Source organism: Canis lupus, chromosome 5 (assembly GCF_048164855.1).
Source record: "Canis lupus baileyi chromosome 5, mCanLup2.hap1, whole genome shotgun sequence".
Lineage (NCBI taxonomy): Eukaryota > Metazoa > Chordata > Mammalia > Carnivora > Canidae > Canis > Canis lupus.
In genome coordinates this window covers 80,537,980-80,555,763 of record NC_132842.1, presented here as the reverse complement: position 1 = coordinate 80,555,763, position 17,784 = coordinate 80,537,980, and the positions used below count along the sequence as shown (strand labels likewise).

At 59.3% G+C, this 17,784-nt stretch overlaps 1 protein-coding gene across 1 annotated transcript in view; it reads left to right on the top strand.

The window, feature by feature from the left end:
- Window positions 1-17,784, top strand: part of PAX7 (paired box 7) — a 100,308-nt gene that overhangs the window by 62,842 nt on the left and 19,682 nt on the right. The window contains exons 8-9 of the mRNA XM_072828453.1: window positions 15,009-15,187; window positions 16,428-16,614. Of these exons, the coding sequence (XP_072684554.1) occupies window positions 15,009-15,187; window positions 16,428-16,614 (366 nt within the window). The remainder of the gene's footprint in view (window positions 1-15,008; window positions 15,188-16,427; window positions 16,615-17,784) is intronic.

The following is a 17,784-nucleotide window of genomic DNA, read 5'->3' as shown; positions in this document are numbered from 1 at the left end:
CCAAAGGTGCGAAGACAGATGGAGGGTCTGACAGGGGCAGAGGGGACCAGGAGGTGAACAGCTGCTGGCAGGGAGAGGGGGCTGCGCGCGGGGCGGACCGGAGGGCAGGCTGGGTGTGCTTCTGTCCATGTGAACTGCCGGGGTTAAGCTTCTGACGCTTCCCCGAGGAAGGAGGCAGCAAGGGGGCGTTTCTGGGTCTGTACAAAAGTTCCTGCTGCTTGTGAGTCCTGGGATGCTCTGTCCTCCCTCGGAGCAGCTGCACTGCACATCTTCGGCACGTCTCTGTGGGCTCGGGAGGGGTGGGGAGAGGCCTTCTCCACCAGGACAGATCCTCTTCCTAGGGCCTGTCCCCCCGACAGCAGGGAGGTTCTCCAGAGCCCACCTGGGCAAGAGGGATGGGGTGGGCTCTGTCTGGGATGGGGCTTCCACCTGGCCTGTGGGGCTGGCACGTATCCCCTCACCCGGGACTGCTGGTCCCCACCCCTGCCACCCTTGGCCTTGGCCTTGGCCCTTGTTCTTACAAAAGCCCAGGAGGATTCTGTTGGGGGCTGAAGTTGGGGCTCTGCTGAGCACCTGCTCATCACACTGGCCAGTTTGCTGCTGCCTGGAGAAGTGCCCCTTCCCAGGGCCTGACCCAGGTCCTGGTCTCAGACCCAGCCTGGGAAGTGGGAGCTGTCAAGCCTCAGAGACTCCACGGAGAGAATGCCCAGCAGAATCCCACGGAAAAGCCATTTATTCAGCTCTGCCCTGGACCCTGGCTCTGGCATAACAGTTATGTATGGAGTGCCTGCTGTGTGCCAGGCACTGGGCTAGGCACAGTGAACGCAAGGGATGAAGCCCCTGCCCTAGCGGAGCTGGCGTGGAGCAGGACAGACAGGCAATACACGAAAAACCAGCAAGTTCGTGCAACGTGTCTAATACCGCTTTGACAAGGACAGCTAGACTTTCGAGCCCCCGTGACTCGGACCCTGTTCCGAGGGTTTCCTGTACACTCACTACTTGGGCAGCAAAAGCCAGGATTCGGCTCCCCCCTTGCTAGAGCCTGAGATCGTAACTGGCACTGCCCTCCTGCCTCAGGATCGTGCACGCTCCCCCTCTTTTTGGGAGGCTGGCTGGCAGCGAGAAGAAATCCTCTCCCCTCTGGCTTGGCGGAGGGGGAAGCTCATTCAACCCATGTCTTGGATGAGAAGACCGAGGCCAGGACCTCAGGCTAGTGGGCAACGGGCAGAGTTGAGTCCCACGCGCAGAGGCCTTCTGAGAGGTTCAGACACGGAGGAGGCTTGGTTTCCTCGTAGCCCAGCCCTGCAACCACCCGCAAAGCCCGCGATCCGGGACTAGGCTCTCAGCACGCGGACGTCCCCAGCTTTGTGCACGGGGTCCTCCTGAAGAGCTGCAAGGAAACCAGTGCAGTTGACCCTTGGACAACATGGGGATGAGGGGTGTCGACCACCCCCCCCCACTGTTGAAAATCCATCTATAATTTTTGACCCCCGCGAAAAAACTTCACAAATAACCTGCTGTTGCCCTGAAGCCTTACTGAGGAGACACACAGCGCACTGACACCTATTTTGTAGGTTCTTTTTTTTTTTTTTTAAGATTTATTTATTTATTCATGAGAGACACAGAGAGGCAGAGACACAGGCAGAGGGAGAAGCAGGCTCCCTCAGGGAGCCCGATGCGGGACTCGATCCCAGGACTCCAGGATCACGCCCTGGGCCAGAGGCAGACGCTCAACCCCTGAGCCACCCAGGCGTCCCTAGTTTATAGGCTCTGTTCCTTTTATCCTGTCTTCTTACACGGAAGCAAACTAGAGAAAATGTTACCAAGAGAAGCAAAAGGAAGAGAAAATACATTTCCCGCGCCGTCCCGTATTTGTTCATTAGAGCGCCCGGCACCGGGTGGGGTGGGCCCTCCCTCCCTAGCTATGTGTCGTGTGAGAGCCAGGATCCAGGGCAGAGTATATTAAATGGATCCATGAAGTCCAAACCCAAGTTGTTCGAGGGTCGGTTACTGCCCTCGAGATGTTGGGAACCAGGATCCACAGACCCCCTAGGCTGAGGTCCTTGGAAACCACTTCTAGAAGACAGCTCAGGACAGCTTAGGGCAACAGGAAGCTTCTGTGGCCCGAATGGCAGTGAGTAACGTGATGCTGGCACACCGGTAGGGTAGTGGGCTACAGAGGGGACACCTATGCACAGGTCCCTTGGGATGCCTGCCCTTAGGCATTGCCCAGTCTGATGGGGGAGACACAGCTCCTGCCCTGAGGGACCCCTGGTCCGAGAGAAGAAGGACTCCGTGCACTCCCATCCTCGGGAGCTCACAGTCAGAAGCGGAAAAAACTGTCCTTAGATGCCCTGGGGTGACCATAGCAGCCAGTGCTGTGCTGGAGAGCTCCCAGTTTGAGGGGAGACAGGCTCAGAAAGTCACTCACAGCTGCTCACCCTCCAAAGTCCCAGCAAAGACCCAGGAGAGGAGGGTGGTTGTGTCGTTTCGGGCAGGGTGCCCTGTGCCAGGGCTTCTTCAGGGTCCTCATGGGTATGGGGGTGCGGGGTGGGCAGCCCTTGGCCTGAGCTTCCTTCTTCCCCCAGGCCTTTTAGAGGCAGATTCTCTCAGAGTTGGAAGTGGAAACTGAGGCCCAGATGGGTGGCGGGGGGCGGGGGGAGAGAATACGGCCCTAAATCATAGTCGGGTTAGCGGCAGGGCCGGGACCAGGCCCCAGAGCCCCAAACCCCCAGCCAAGGGCTCCTGCCACTGCCTCTCAGAAAGGGGGTGTTCCTTTCTCACCACCTCCGCTCCTGTCACTCCTTTGTAACGTCCCATGTTCATCGCGTTCCGTGCTCCTGTCTGGGAGGAACCTGGAAGAGGGATCGTGACTATTTCCCCCCACGCTGAACTAACGAAGGGTCCTCCCTAAGTGTGGGGCGACTCACACGGCCGCGAACACAGTGAAACAAGCCTCTTTGTCCTTTTGGGCTCCTTAACGCTTTTTCCTCCTTTCCCTCTTCTGCCCGCACTACGGTGACAGTTAATGTGGAATAGATGCTTCTGGCAGGCGGGCCTGGGCGGAGCTACATGCTGTAGCCACTTTCACTCCCGGAGGCTTGGTCATATATTGTGACCTTCACTTTACAGATGAGACCGACTTGTCCAGGCTCATCCATCCATCCATCCATCCATGTGCCTACCCTGTGCCAGGCTCGGTGGTAGGTTCTGGAAAGTGGCAGAGCCAGGATTAGAAGGGTCTGCCTCCAGAGCCCGCTGTGCTCGCTGCTCCATCATATCTGCCCCCTGCCCCCCCCCCCCAGGTGGGTCCTGTGCTCCTTGCTGGTGACGCTCAGGTCTGCAGCCACGGGGCATAGGCAGGGTCAGGATCCGAATCATCACATGCTCAGCTTTCCCTTCTTCCTAAAACGGGCAGGAGTAAAGCTCGAGGCTTTATTTCAATTTCTTTACGAGCGGGGTGTCCCGATCGCTTCGCCACAGCAGATTGCCCCCCCGGCATCCTTGGAGGGCCCCGGGGGAGCCAAGCCAGCAAGGGGAGACCCTCCACCAGCTGAATACCTCCAGGGCGCCGCATCCCATGGGAGCACGTGGGCTCTACGAAGTCCCTCAAGCTCCGCAGACCCCCTCGGCCTGGGGATGCGGGCTCAGAGAGGGTCAGTAACCTGCTGCGGGCCACGGAGAGGCTGAGCGGCAGAGGCAGGACTCTAACACGGCCCCGCGCTGACCCTCAGCGGGATGCGTCCGCTGGCTCTGGGGACCCGAGCTGTGCCCCTCATGCGGTGGGCCCTGGAAGCTGCCTGTGTTTCTCTCCCCTCTCACTTCCTCTTGTGTTTTTTTTTTTTTCTCTTTATTGGCGACACTGCGTTTATAATAAGCATTTAAAATGAGTCTTGCTGGACCAGGGACGAGGAAGGAGGAGGGAGTGGGAGATTTGTAGGCAGGAAGACGGGGAGGGGGATGGTGGGGTGTTAAATAGCCCAGAATTTTTAAAAAACTGATGCAAATCACTGGTAGGAGAGAAAATTATGTGCAATTACGTCCCGATATTGGAAGGTTTTGCCTAGCCCAGGCAACAAGATCTCATTAACAAGCAGAAAATAAGATTGAAATGGTGTGTAAAAGAGCTGAAAAATGAATTTGAATGCTGCGTTTGTCCACAATTACCCCCTCCTTCACACGTATTTTATTGCAATTTTTTTATTATTCTTAATCTCTCCATTCCTCAAAGCAGATTGGGGACATCCTGGCATTACCGGGGCATCGGGAGGAGGTGTGGAGGATTTCCTGCTCCCCTGAAAGGAGACCCTTCTCTCGCACATTTTCCAAGGTTGGGTTTTGGAGGGATCAGAATTCATTTCTCCGGCTTAGTGGGTTGTAGGAACACGGGGCTTTAACCCCAGCCCCCAGCCGAGTGAGCAAGACTCTGCGCCCCGCCCAGCCCTTCCTTCTCCTCCCTTCTGGGCGCTGCTTCTGCCTCCGGCTTCCTTCCCCCGTCCTTCTCAGGATCCCTTCCAGGCTTGCTCTCTCCCCGGGGGTCTCTCCTGCAGCCCCCCACCCCCAAGCAGGAGGAAAGCGGGGAGGGCAAGAGAAACTACACGGCCGGCCCATCGCCAACAAGCAGCTCCGGGGTGGAGCTCTGGTTCTCCCGTTTCCTGAGTTGCTGTGTGGCTCTGGGGCAGCTTGCTTAACCTCTCTGGGCCTCATCTTTGTCATCTGAAAAACGGGAGTGATAGTCCCTACGTCTCAGGGGGTGCTGTGAGGACAAAGGGAGAATTTGACTAAAGTGCCTGGTCCATAGTAGATGCTTAATAAACGCTTATCCTTACCCCATCCCCCCAACCCCACATCTGGGCCCTGGCCTCCAACTCTACCTGACTCCCTTCCCGTCTCTTCCATCGCTTCCCTCCTCCCTCTCCTACCCTCCCTTCCATTCGTTGGAAAATGTCTGAGCTGGTTTCTAGTCCAGGACAGTGCAGTATGTCCCCCTGACCCCAGTCCTGGGAAGAGAGGATGCTGGGTGCAGGGAGCCCCCTTTTCTGCAGAAAAGACAGGAAAGGCTGTCTCCGCTCTCCCCTCCCTCGGGCCCCCGGAGAAGATGAGCAAGGGTGGAAGGAGTGACTGGCTCAGATTGGACGGACGTGGCTCTGAGCCCGAGTGGTTTTCCCCAGGATCAGGGAAGAGCTGACTCACCCCACCCACCCACATACCCACTTCTCACCATGAACGATGGTGACGGCGTGGGGTCAGGGCTCAGGGGTGAGAAGGGCCAGAGTCTTTGGCCACATTCTCTTGGCCTGGAAGCCAAATGCCATTTGGCAGCATCTGGCCTCCCCAACTGGTTTTCACCATACCCGGTTTCTCCCAGAGACCCCTGTGCCACAAGCCTCTCCTTGGAGCCCCGATGGTGTCCACTCGGCTCATCAGGCGACCTCACACCCCAAGTGCCCTTTCCCCTTGACTCCCAGCCAGAACGGCCCTGGAACAGGGATGAGCCATAAAGCTCAGAGAACCGGCCGTGGGGCCCTGGGCATCATTGAGCCCTGCCAGCCCCCGGAGGGACAGACCCTGCCAAGATCCTGCTCTCACATCCAGCTCTGCCTTTGTCCATGTTAACCTACCTCAGTGGGAAAAGCTGAGTTATTTCCCCCCTGGCAGCTCCTCGCCAAACAAAACCACCTGCTCACGTCAATCAGAGGCTCAGCTCCAGTCCACAGGGAGAGGCCTGGACAGAGCCTCATCTCCTGTGAAAACAGACCCCTGTTTATTTCTCTGCCTTTCGCGCCCCTTTTTCCTGGGTGGAGGGGATGGGGGCAGGGGAGGCGAGCTAGGATCAGGAACTTTCTAGACTGTGGTTGAGGGAGGCAGGTCATCCCTATGGAACTGCCAAGAACTTGGGGGGGTGTAGTGCTTCTGTAATAAGCAATGAACTGCCCCCCCCCAGGGTGACTGTAGGGTCTTTTTTTTTTTAAATCATCGAGGGCGATGTAGGAGGGTAACCCTGGCCCTTTCTTAGAGGACCAGGTGGGATTCTGGAAAGATAGCATCTTAGGTCCATGTCTCTGAGTCTGGACACGAGATGTGCATCGGGGGCCGCTCTCAGAGCTGCTATGGGCCTCTTTTTTGCCCACCATGGGAACATGCACAGCAACCTGGGCTTTACACCTTGAGAAGGTATGGGTGCAAACCTCCCACGGGCAGAGTGAGGCCTGGCACTACCAAGTGGCGAAGGGGAGCCTGGATGCTCCCATGGACCGACCTGATGGCAGGGACCATGCTCTTCAGTAGGGCCTCAGGCGAGGCAGCAGTGTCCAGTGCCTGGTGATTCATTTTGGTGTCAGAACTCGGCGTCTGGCACGTAGTAGGCCTCCAGCCGCCGCTGGTGAGCCCCCAGCCGTGTGCACCCTGATTACACGCAGCTGCGCTTTCTTTCCAAAAGGCTTTTGAGGCAGCTGATCCTTTCGGTTGGTACTTGGATGTCATTACCTACGACTCCCTTCAAGTTTGTTTCCCTAGCTCCTGTGATTAACGCAGCATACAGGGAGGCTCAAAAAAGACATGTCCACGGCTGTCTCTCTCTAACCAAGTCCATTTCAGGGGAGACAGTACCCCTCGGGGAAGGGGTAAGAGCTGGTGCTGACCGGACAGCAGCAAATCCTGCCGCGAGTCCTAACCCAGTGTCTGATGCAGATGCAGCGTGGGCAAGGGGAAGGATCATACAGCCCGGGGTTCAGATACCAGGTTCTCTACTTGCTTGCTGTGTGACCACAGGCAAGTTACACGAGCTCTCTGAGCCTCGGTTTCCTCAGCTAGAAGATGGGGCCGCTACTACTCACCTTGCAGGGAGGGATCAGAATTCATTTCTCCGGCTTAGTGGGTTGTAGGAACACGGGGCCATGTGTATGCGCAATAATGAGACCTTGCTCGTGGGAAACACCTAGCCCCATGCCGGGCATATAGTAAGAGCTTAGTAAGTGACAGCTTTCTCCTCTCTGCTCCTCCCTGCCCTCCTTAGAAACTGAATGAGAGATGTCCATCCTCTGCGTTGGCCATTTCCTTTCTGGGACTGGAGGTCTGGCTTAGCCAATTGGGGAATTCAGGAGATCCGAGCTCCCTGCGGGCTCTGCTTCTCACCCACTGTGTGACCTTGGTAGATGCCTCCCCTCTGGGCCTCAGTATCCCTATCTGTGCCACGAAAGACATGGACCACTTGTTAGTAAGGAACCGTCCTGCTCAGAGTCTGTGATTTCTGTGGATTCTTTGTACGGGCATGTGAGTCCCAGCCTCTAGATCTGAGGGCAGGGGCTGGCCCTCCTCTGTGTCCTGCACCTCCTCCTCATCCTCGTGGGGCCCCAGCCTGGGCCTTCTGGGCTTCCCAGCAGGCCAGGGCTTTAGCCTCCCAGAGCAGCCTGGTTCGGTGGGAAAGAATGCAGATAGCGGATTTGTCCTTCTTTCTGATTAGCACGGGGGCTTGGAATGAGATAGTCCCGGCAGAGAGAGGGGAAGAAAATGAGGGAGATTAGCAATTAATACAGTGGGCAGACGTGCCGAGCAGCTCAGGCCAGTCCCTGGGGTCCCCAGCGGGAGGGAGGCCGCCGGTATGGCCAGCGACGGGACCTGGGAGGCCGGATAGCACCCCAACCAGGACAGGCAGGGTGACTTTGAGGGTCCCCCGCTCTCCCCTGCCCCTGGGATGTCTTGCCCGCTGCTCCCTCTGCCGGGACTCCTTCTCCAGCACCTCGTCTTCTCAAAACCACTCCTGCTTATTCCTTAAGACTTGGCCACCTTCCGGGATGCCTTTGCTCACGCATGGTGGGTTAGTTGTGCTTTCTCTGGGCATTTATCACATTTGATCGGTGTATTAGAAGTGCTTGTGTTACTAGACAAATACTACATAAAATATAATTGCTCTCTTTTTCGGAGCACTTAACCACAGGCCAGATGCCATGCTAAGCCCGTCATGTGAACCAGCTCATTTAATCTTTGCACCGTCTCCTTTGGGAGGGGAGGGCTTCACAAATGGGGGGGACAGAGGGACCAAGCAGTTTAAATCGTTTGCCTGAGATAAATCACTAACATGTGGCAGGCCCCGGACTTGAACCCAGCCTGCCTGGCCCCAGAGACCATGCTCTCACCCAGCCCATGGCATGAAAAGTGGCCTGTTTTCCCCTTGCTGGTGAGATTTTGACGGCCCTCAATGTGACTCTTTGATCTCAGCTAATCCCAGTGCCCTAAGAGGCCAGAGAGCGGGGGTGTCAGGACGTGGGCTCTGGGGTCCCTGCACCTGGTCCCAATCTCTAGCACCGTCACTTCCTATCTGTGTGATTCCAAAGAGGTTCTGCTCTGCCTCAGCTTCCCCCGCCGTCAAGTGGAGCTAGCAAGGGTTCCCATCTCACAGAGTGGTCTGAGGAATGAGCGCGTTGAGATACGTAAAGCATGTTGGCATCTGGCACACTTCGGGGTAGCTATTTGCAGATGGGAGCTCCAAGGCCACGTGGTGAGTTGAGGCAGGGCCAGACCTCAGATCTCCTGTTGCAGAATTAATGATCCCCCCCACCCTTGCATTCCCCTCCTCCCTCCTGGCCCTCTCCCCAGCTGTGAACTTTTCTCCAGCACCTTTGGGAATGGGGACAGGTGCTCTGAGCCACCCCAGGGAGTTGGGCTGCAGGATACTGGCTGATGGGGGAGGAAACAAGTGGAGGACGTTCCTCCCCTGGGGCTCCTGGGAGCATCTGAGATCTTGACCAGCGTCCCCCAAGCACTGCGGGTGACCTTTGGAAGGTCAGGCCTCAGTGCCACCCCCATTCCTATGCAGCCTGGGCCAGTCACTTCCACTCGGCACCTGTTTCCTTGTGAGTGATGAAGCCCAGCGCTTTCTTTAGAGGGAGGACAGACTCCCTGGCACCCCAGCCCAGCCAGCCAAGCCCCCCACTTCCCTCATCCTCCAGCCAGTCTTGTCTCCGTGTCTTGCTACTCAGCCCAGAACTTTCCCTTGGTCCCAGCTGATGGGAAATTAACCTGGGATGTCTTCTGGGCACCTCCCTCAGCTTCCTAATTCTCTGCCTTCCTGTGCTCCTCCCTCCGCACCCCATGTCTCCCCACCCCTTATCTGTCACCCCACAGGTACCAAGGCTGTTCTCAGACCCCTTTCCTTCCTTCTCTCTGCAAATCCAACCCTGCGCCCCATTCCCTTCCCCTAATCTCTCATCCTTCTCCACTCTTCCTCTCATTTCCGGATGTCTCGCCCCCTCTCTGACCAGGGGCTCCGGGCCGGGTGGGGGGCTGGGCGCGGTTCCGGGGCTTGGGGTGGGGGTGGGGGTGGGGGAGTGGTGGGGGGATCGCTGGCCGATCCTGCGCGGGGGGCCCTCCCCGCTCCGCTGCCACCGCCGCCGCTGACGCCGCTGCCGCGCCTTTGATCCATGGCCCGAGGCCGCCTGACAGTGGAAAATGCGGGGAGACAAAACCACTCAGTCAAAGTGATTCCCAACAACTGTCTCCCCGAGATAAGGACGCTCGGGCTCGGCGGCCTGCTTAATTCCCGCTGCCCGGGACCAGGACGGGGAGCAGCGCGAGCCTGGTCGCCCCCCGAACGCAGCCGCCCGCCCGGCCCCGACCCGACAGTCCAGGTGAACACGGAGGCGAGGCGGTGACTCGGGGGCACAAGGTGGGGACACAGAGGCCCAGGCAGGACCTCCCTTCCTCGGAGGGGCCAGGGCTCCTCCCCCACTCCCCTTGCATCCATTCTGTCCATCCCGTCCCCTTCCACCAATGCCCTTGCCCGTCCCTCCGCCTAGAACTCGCTCCCCCACCCTCTCTAGGCCCAGCCAAGCCCATCCATCTCTCTGGTCTCCGCCCAGAAGGCCACTTTCTCCAAGAAGCCTTCCTGACCGGCTGGGTGGCCACACCCCCTCCCAGCATAGCAGTTTGGGCTCTGAATTCTAACTTTCTGAATATTGCTCTCACCCCCTAAAGCCAGGACCAGGTTATGCTGTGGCCTGTAGTCTCTGCCACCAAACCTAGCCCATAGTAGGGATCCAATATGGACACGTTTGGACACCGCGAGCATCCCTTCCCTGCGTTCAGGGACCTTCCTCCCAGGTAGTTCTGCAAGAGGCAAGCAAGCAAACCAGGAGCCAAAAGCCTCCAGAGAAGAGGGGGTGCCCCTGACAAGGAGAGGGATGGGGTGTGAGGGTATCAGTGACGACCCCCCAGCCCAGAACCCTCCTCCAAGGGAAACCCCTTTCTCAGGGCTGGCCTGGCTGAGCTGGACTGACCACCTGCTCCAGCCGTGCTTTCCAACCACGTTCCCTGGCAAGTTGCAGTCCGACTTGGGAGCTCAGGGGGTCGGATTTTGTACAGTAGGCCCAAAGGGAACCTCTGCCGTCCCACCGGAAACCTCTGCAGAGCTGTCTCCTGGGGGCGGAGAGAGCCAGCACGTTCCTGTTGGTGGCAGGGGGGTGGTCGTGGGGAGACAGAACTCAGCTCAGGACGTCCACATCCAGGCTGGCATGGAAGGGGTGGTCTTGTGAAGCACGGAGCACCCCGCTTCTGGGGGGGCAGCAGCAGAATCCGGGTTTGCCGGGACTGTTGGAGAGCCGGTTCTCTCCGCGGTGCAGGCGATTTGGTAGAGACCGTGATTCCTAAGCCTGTGCATCTGAATGATCTGGAATGCCTGTTAAAAATCTAACTCGCAGGCTCCACCCTGACTGGCTGATGCTGTGGGTCTGCAGGGGCACCAGGAGAATCCATATTTTAAAGAAGACCCCGTCCGAGGCAGCCTGGATTATCAAAGCACTGGATTAGCGAGCTTTCACCTCGTCAGCCTCACAAGAGCCCCCTGACCTCCCCTTTCTTTGGGAAGGGATCTCAGGGCCTGTTTTTTTTTTTTTTTTTTTTTAATTATTTTTTGGGTAGGGTCTGTTTGACCTGAACTGAGATCCCTTCTCCAGCAATGTTCCAGGCAGGAGGCATCCTAGAAAGAGTTAACCCAGCGTCTCCTTTTACTAGGAAGGACACCCGCAATGGCACACTTTTCACTGCCTAGAAGGGCTCAGGGATTAACAGCGCTTTTCCCAGGGCACGAGCGGGTGTGGCGGTGGCCGGATGGACGGCCTCTACCTTCATCTCTGCCTCTGCTCCCACGGCAGGGGCAATGCCCGCTTTGACACAGAGCCCTGGGACCTCTTCTCAAGCATCGAGCACCAGAAAAAGAGACCCGGGTGGGATGCGTGAGGAAGACCCACCCCTGCCCAGCTCCGTCCCTCCATCCTGCTGGCCTCTTGGGGACCAGCAGAGCGTGAGGGCTCAGCACGCACGCGACACTCTCTCCAGACAGTGGGTCTGACCTCCGGGCTCGGAGGATTAAGGTCCTGGAAGGGCCCCTGTCAAGTGTCTTAGACAAAGGGGCACATCCAGGCTGAAATTGAGAAGTGATGCCCCGAGCCTCCCTCAGGGCCTGCCTTCCCTTCCCCACCGCAGATTATGCTCCTCCCTGAGCTCCCCTAACCCCCCTGTCCTTCCTGACCCCCCCCCCCCCGGTGCCGACCTGGACCCCAGCTGATCCCACACTCCCTCTCAAGGGAGGAAGCAGCTGTCCCAACTGGGGTCCTGCCCTGCTTTGGCCCCAGAAGGAGCAGGACCAGGGTTGCGCTTTCAGCAGCACAGATAACTGTCCGTAAGCGTGGCAATGACGTCGTCCATTTGTTTAGAGCCTGGGGTTCCACGAGGCACTTTTGCCCTGTTCCGTGATTTGATCTTCGCCGAGTCCTGAGGGTGTGGAATCGCCATGGCCGTCTTGCAAACTCAGAAAGGCAAAGCTCAAGAGCAGCGGCAGGGGATGGTGTTGGCATCCAACCGAAACCCAGGTCTGCCGGGCGGCAGGGATTAAACTGTCCTCCGTGCCGGGCTGCCAGGACAGGCAGAGGCGGGACGAGACCCTGGCTGGCTGCTCTGGGTCTGGTCTGGACTTGAGATTCCCAGGGGATTCACGTGTGCAGGAACGTTTGAGAGGCACTGGCTGAAGGGCCCTCCCCGACTGCCCAGCTCTCAGAATCCCCGCGAGCTCCCGGCAGTGACTCAGTGGACTCCCTGGTCAGCAGAGGGAGGCCTACGGGAGGGGTCTTGGGGGAAAGGCCCAGAGGAGAAGCAGGGGGCCAGCGGAGGTGGGCTGAGGGTTCCTCTGGCCAGGGGCAGTCCTGAGCTATGGTGACAGCCAGCTGGACCAGGGTGTGAGCCTGGCACCCGGGGGGCGTGGAGGGCTCAGGCCCGCAAGAAACTCCAGGGTTGATTCGGGAGGCACCTCCTGCTGGAGGTATGCAGGGGTGATGGGCAGAGAGGCAGGGAGGTGCACGGACAGGCTGACGGGCCACAGAGAGAGCCTCTCTAAGATGCTGGTGTAGACAACCCCGGGGAAAGGGAGCAGCAGGGGCTGGGGAGAGAGGGAGACAAGTAGGGGAGGTAGAGAGAGTCTGGGGGAGAAGTGCATGGAGGGATAGAAACAGCAAGAGAGAGACACCCAGAGAGTGGGAGAGGCAAACAGGAGGAGAGAGAAGGAGAGACAGAGCCACACAGAGGGGTGCGCAGGCAGGGACAGGGACAAGGATGGGGGACAAAGAGCAAACACAGGAGGCCAGGGAGCAAGGCGTGATGGGGACTCAGGGACACGAACTTACAGGAGGGGGTGGGGATAGGGAGCTGGAGGGAGACGCAGCAGCCCCGCAGCGTGAATCCAGCCCGCCGCCTCCCAGCTGCGTGCCCGTGGCTTCCTCCTGGTGCAGGAAGGTGCCTTCAGCCCCGGCCGCCGGAGCCTGCCGCTCTGTGCCTCCCCCCGCCTCCTGCGGTCCAGGTGTCCGTGGCACGGCCTTTTCCCAAGCAAAGGGGGCTTCCTGGGCTGAACCCCAGATGCCCCGCTCCCAGCCCTGGCCTCCTGGCGGGGCAGTGGCTGGTCTCAGAGCCCCGGGAGCCTGGGGTGAGAAGTCCTGCCCTTCTGACGAGTGTTTCCCTTTAGTTCCAGATGCCACCCTGACAGGTGCTCCCTGTGATTAATGTCCCCTGGGCCTGAGACCAGCCCCTCCCCCCCAGGCCGAGCTGGTGGCCGGGTGGGCAGCACAGGGACCGAGCCTTCCGGAATCCCCTCCAGTTCCTCCCTGTTCCTGGACCTTCTCCAGCCCCTAAGAGCAGAGAAAAGACCCCTCCTCAAAGCCACCCTCAGATGGGCAGGCTGACCCTGGCTGGGTGGTTGGGGGTTTTTGTTTGGTTGGCTTTTATTTATTTATTTGACGGAGAGAGAGCACAAGCAATGGGGGTAGCAGGCAGAGGGAGAGGGAAAAGCAGGCTCCTCGATCCCAGGACCCCGGGATCACCACCTGAGCCGAAGGCAGACGCCCAACCGACTGAGCCACCAGGTTCCCCACCTGGCTGAGCCGAGCGGGCATATGGCTTTCAGCAACCTGAAGACTGTGCAGTGGGAGGGAAGGGGCCGTGAACCGTTGGGGGGCAGGGCCAGGTGGTCGGGGGACTGCAGTCAGCCGGGGTTGGGGACCATGGCTGGAGTCGCAGGTTGAGTTGGGATTGGCCAGGGTCGAATGGGAGCGTTTTCGATAATTAACTCTCCAGCTGGGGGCAGGGGCTACGCGCTGTGTGACCCTGAGCAAGTGCCTTGACCTCTCTGTGCCTCCGTTTTGTGATCTATACAGCAGGGATGGCAGGGGGACCGATGTCACAGGGCTGTAGCGAGGAGCGAAGCAGTTACGCACGCAAGGCTAGGAACGCTGCCCGGCACGGAGCGGGCCCTGGAGAGCCCCGGTAGCCGGGATGCCGGGTGGTCAGGTCTGGAGGTATGCGAGGCACGCGGGCAGGGAGTCGGGCTGTCCTGGGAGCTGGGGCCCCGGGCTGGCGGCGGGGCGCGCGCAGTGTCGGGTGGAGCCAGGACCCCATCCCAGCTCCTTCCCCACCTTGCCCGGCTCCCTTCCCCGAATAACCCCTGGCATCAACTGCGCAGCCTGCGGCGCCAGTGAAAGAGCTGCTATCTCTTCCCGCATCTCTCGGGGCCCCGGGGACCCAGGAGAGACAACATCTCTCCGCAGCCATCCCCAGCCTCTTGTTTGTTTGGTACTTCGGAGCCGTGGGCACATTTTTGCTAATTTTGTGACTGCTTTTATCAAATGGGGATTCACAGGCGCTTTATCCTCGATAAGTGGATTAGTCGATGAACTAAATAAGACGGTGTGGGACGAGGGGGCTGCTCTGGAGAAGGTATTTGTTTTGCGAAGAATGGAGCCTGCGTTCCGTGCCCTGTGCAGGCAAGGCAGGCCGGGCAGCCACGTAGCTGGAGGCCACCCCCCCCCCCCCACTCCTCCTCCTGGGGCAGCTCGTGGGAACTCGGTGCGGTGCAGACAGGAAGTGAGACGGAGGCTGGGTCCCTGGAGGACAGGCCCCTGGTCCCTCTGGAGGAGGGGGTGGGGGTGGGAATGCAACCTTGGATTACATCCAGCCACCGCAGTACACCTGGGCTCATCTGAAGAGCATCACCTGCCTGGGCAGCAGCTTCGTCCTCCCACCTCTCATCTCCCACCGCCCTGCGCCCTTCCCTTCCTTCCTCCCCATCCTCCTAGCCCTTCCACTTTCTTTGTGTTTCTCTTCCTGGTCCCTCAAACACGTCCAGAGGCCTGTGGCTAAGTACTGTGAATGCACGCACGGGGAGGACCTGGTCCTCACTTTTGCAGACAAAGGCCCAGCAGCAAACCAGGAGGCCCCCAAACGTGGTGTAGCAAGAGGCGAGACTCTGGTTGTCCACCGGGCTTCTCAACTTCTCTCCAAAGCACCCCTGCTGCTGGTCGAGTGTGTTCCCTTGGGGCCGTGGGGACACAGACGTGGAACCCAGACACGCACGCTCGCTTGGTGTTCTTACCACCGTGCTGCCGTGTTTGACCATCAGGTGACGTCAGGCCGCACCGCGTCAGGTTGACCCACTGGGGAAGTTGCACCCCGTTCAGCTGGTGACTTTGCAGGGCGTGCAATGTGGTGCGGCGGCGCGGGTGTCGGGACCGGCCGGGGAGGTGAAGATGACGGGGCTGTGTGGGGTCTGGGAGGCTGAGAGGGTGACAGGCTCACAGGAGCAGAGAGGGCAGGAGGAGGACCTGGATGGGGGCAGCCGCGTGGAGGCCAAGGCCAGGAGGCGGCCAGCAGGGTGCCCGGGATAGAGGTCAGGGCAGAGACGTGGATTTCAGAGGCGAGCGTCTCTAAAGGCCCCGCAGGTGGAACAACATGCTTAGGGAGGGAGGAGAGGAAGAGGCAGGGAGGCTGCACGTTCCAGCCGTTCCCCTACAGCTGGATGAGAAGCGGGGACAAGGGGGGGGCACCCAAATGTTTTCTTTTTCCCCTTCCGTTTTTAATATGAGCGGCCGGGCAGCTTGAGGTCCCCGTTCTGGGCTGCGGCAAGACTCTGGCTGAGGGTGAGGGGGGAGCAGAGACTCTAAGAGGGAAAGAAAAGGCTGGAGCAGAGCATTCGGGTCCCCAGCTGGTCTGTCCTCCCCAAGCTGCCTCCAGCTGAGTGTGATTTTGCTATTTATTTACATGTAATTATTGCTATGAGGTGCAGATATTAACGCTGTCAAGAGCAATTTGCTCTGACATTTTTCACTCGTTCAGTGCCCCCGCCACTGTCGATGGAGCCCAGGGCTCTCTCGGCTCAGGCCGCTGCGCGCTCGGTGGCCCGGCCGGGAACCACCCAGCCGGCAAGGAGCGGCGTCAGCGAGCTCACCCGGCTCCTCTGCAAACTCATTAAGCTTTGAAATTGAATTTGGTCCAGGAGAGGGCTGGCTGGGCCCTGCTCCACCCGGCCTGGGCTGGCTCCAAGCCTCCGTGCCCCGCCTTCCCCGGAGGAAAGGGGCCGGGGCCGGGGCTGGTGGCTGAGGCTGAGGCTGGCAGAGGGTGGCCGCCGGAGACGGTGGAGGGTCACTGTCAGAGTGGTGGGTGCGCGCCCAGCCCCGGGGCGGCCCGGCGCCAAGGTAAGGGGCCCGGCCGCAGGAACCACCCTCGACTCTGAGACCCGGGCCTCCTCCGGGACAACCGGGCAGCTCTGGCCGTGCAGGAGCGGTTGACAGCTGGACGCACCCAACAGAGAGGCTTTCCGAGGGAGTCAGGCCAGCATCTGAGCCCGCCTGCAGGGGAAGGCACCACGGGGGCGGGAAAGGCAGCGCGCTGGCCCTGCCGGGGGTCCCTTAGGTAGGTGCTAGGGGGAGAATGGCCTGCGGAATTATACCTTCTGAGTTCAGATCCCAGCCCAGCACTTACTGACTGTATAGACTGGGGCGGATTATTTAGCTTCCCCGAGCCTCAGTTTCCTGACCAGTGACACGGAACAGCCAATACCCCTATTTCCCTGAACCTGAGACGACTGGCTGCCGGTCCGTCCTTGATCTCATCAGAAGCTGTCAAGAAACGCCTTGCGTGCGGCTCTGCCGTCACTGCTACGAGACACGGATCTACCCGGTGGCCACGCAGCTGCAGCCGGGCATTACGGGTGGCAAAGTGCATGCCACCCCCGGGAAGATGCAGACACGCATCCTTGTGCCCGCGGCCGGGAGGGGCGAATGGCAGCGCTGCCTGCCCATAGTAGGTGCTTGGCACACAGTGGGCGCTTACCTGTGATCAGTTTTCCTTTTGAGCCTCTCAGAGTAACCGGGGGGCCACTCATGCATTCTGCTCAAGGGACTCGGCCCCGTGGAGAGGGGAGCGGAGCCTGAGCTATCACGGCTGGGAGCCCTTAACGCATTGTGATATGTGCCAGCTTGTCTGCCCAGGTACTAACGAGGCCTCCCTGCCACCACTCAGTCCCTGCCACGGCCAATCTGCGTCCTCGTCTCCGGCAATTACTAACGGGGAGCATCCCCCCCACGTGGGGGGGCCTCCCCTCCTCCTCCTTTCCCAACCTGGGCCAAGAGTCCAGGAAGCGCCCCTCGCCCCCCTCCCCAGCCCTCCCACCACCCCCCTCCCCTCGGCTCAGCCAATTAGGCCCCTGACACCTGGAGCCGCTGACAAACTGTTTCTGTCACTTGCTCTCTGTCTTTCATTAGGGGCCTCGGAGGAGGGGGAGCAGGAGGGGAGGGGGAGGAGATGGGATCTTTCATGCTTAGTAAGGCCAGATACATTAATTACAAAACGGCCATTTGCCGCGTGAAAGTGTGCTAATTAAATTTATGCAATCATTATCTTTAAATAGTCATATCTTTCCCGGCGATCGGCCCCTTCCTCCTCCAGCCCCGCCGCCGCCGCTCAGAGCGGTCGCTCTCATCCCCCTCCGCCATCCATTATCGCGCCATCGGAGATGGTCCCCAAATCCCACTGCACCCCACTAGTGCCAGCCCCTGCCAGGGCCCGGGCGTCCTTGGACTCGTCCTGGCGCAGACATCTAACCCGGGAGCCCAGGGAGGGGATGCCAAAGCCAGCCCCTCTCTAGTGCTTCCAGATAATTCTAGATGGTTCCAGATTTGGGAGATTGACATCTCACAGAGCAAACACTGGAAATGTGCATGTGTGTGTTTGCATATGTGTGTGTGTGAGAGGGAGAGAGAGAAATAACTTCTTACACGATGAGTGGGAGTCATTTTGTCCACCAACCCCCCCACCCCCCACTTTCAGACAGTCTTTAGCTAGGCCTCAAGGACTCCCAGGAAGGGGAGGGGGCTCTGAAATCCGTGAGTTGAGGGCCCTGTGTGAGTGTGCCGCAAGACCCCTCCATTTTTTCTTTTCATTCACCCAACTCTATGCCAGGCCCTGTGCTGG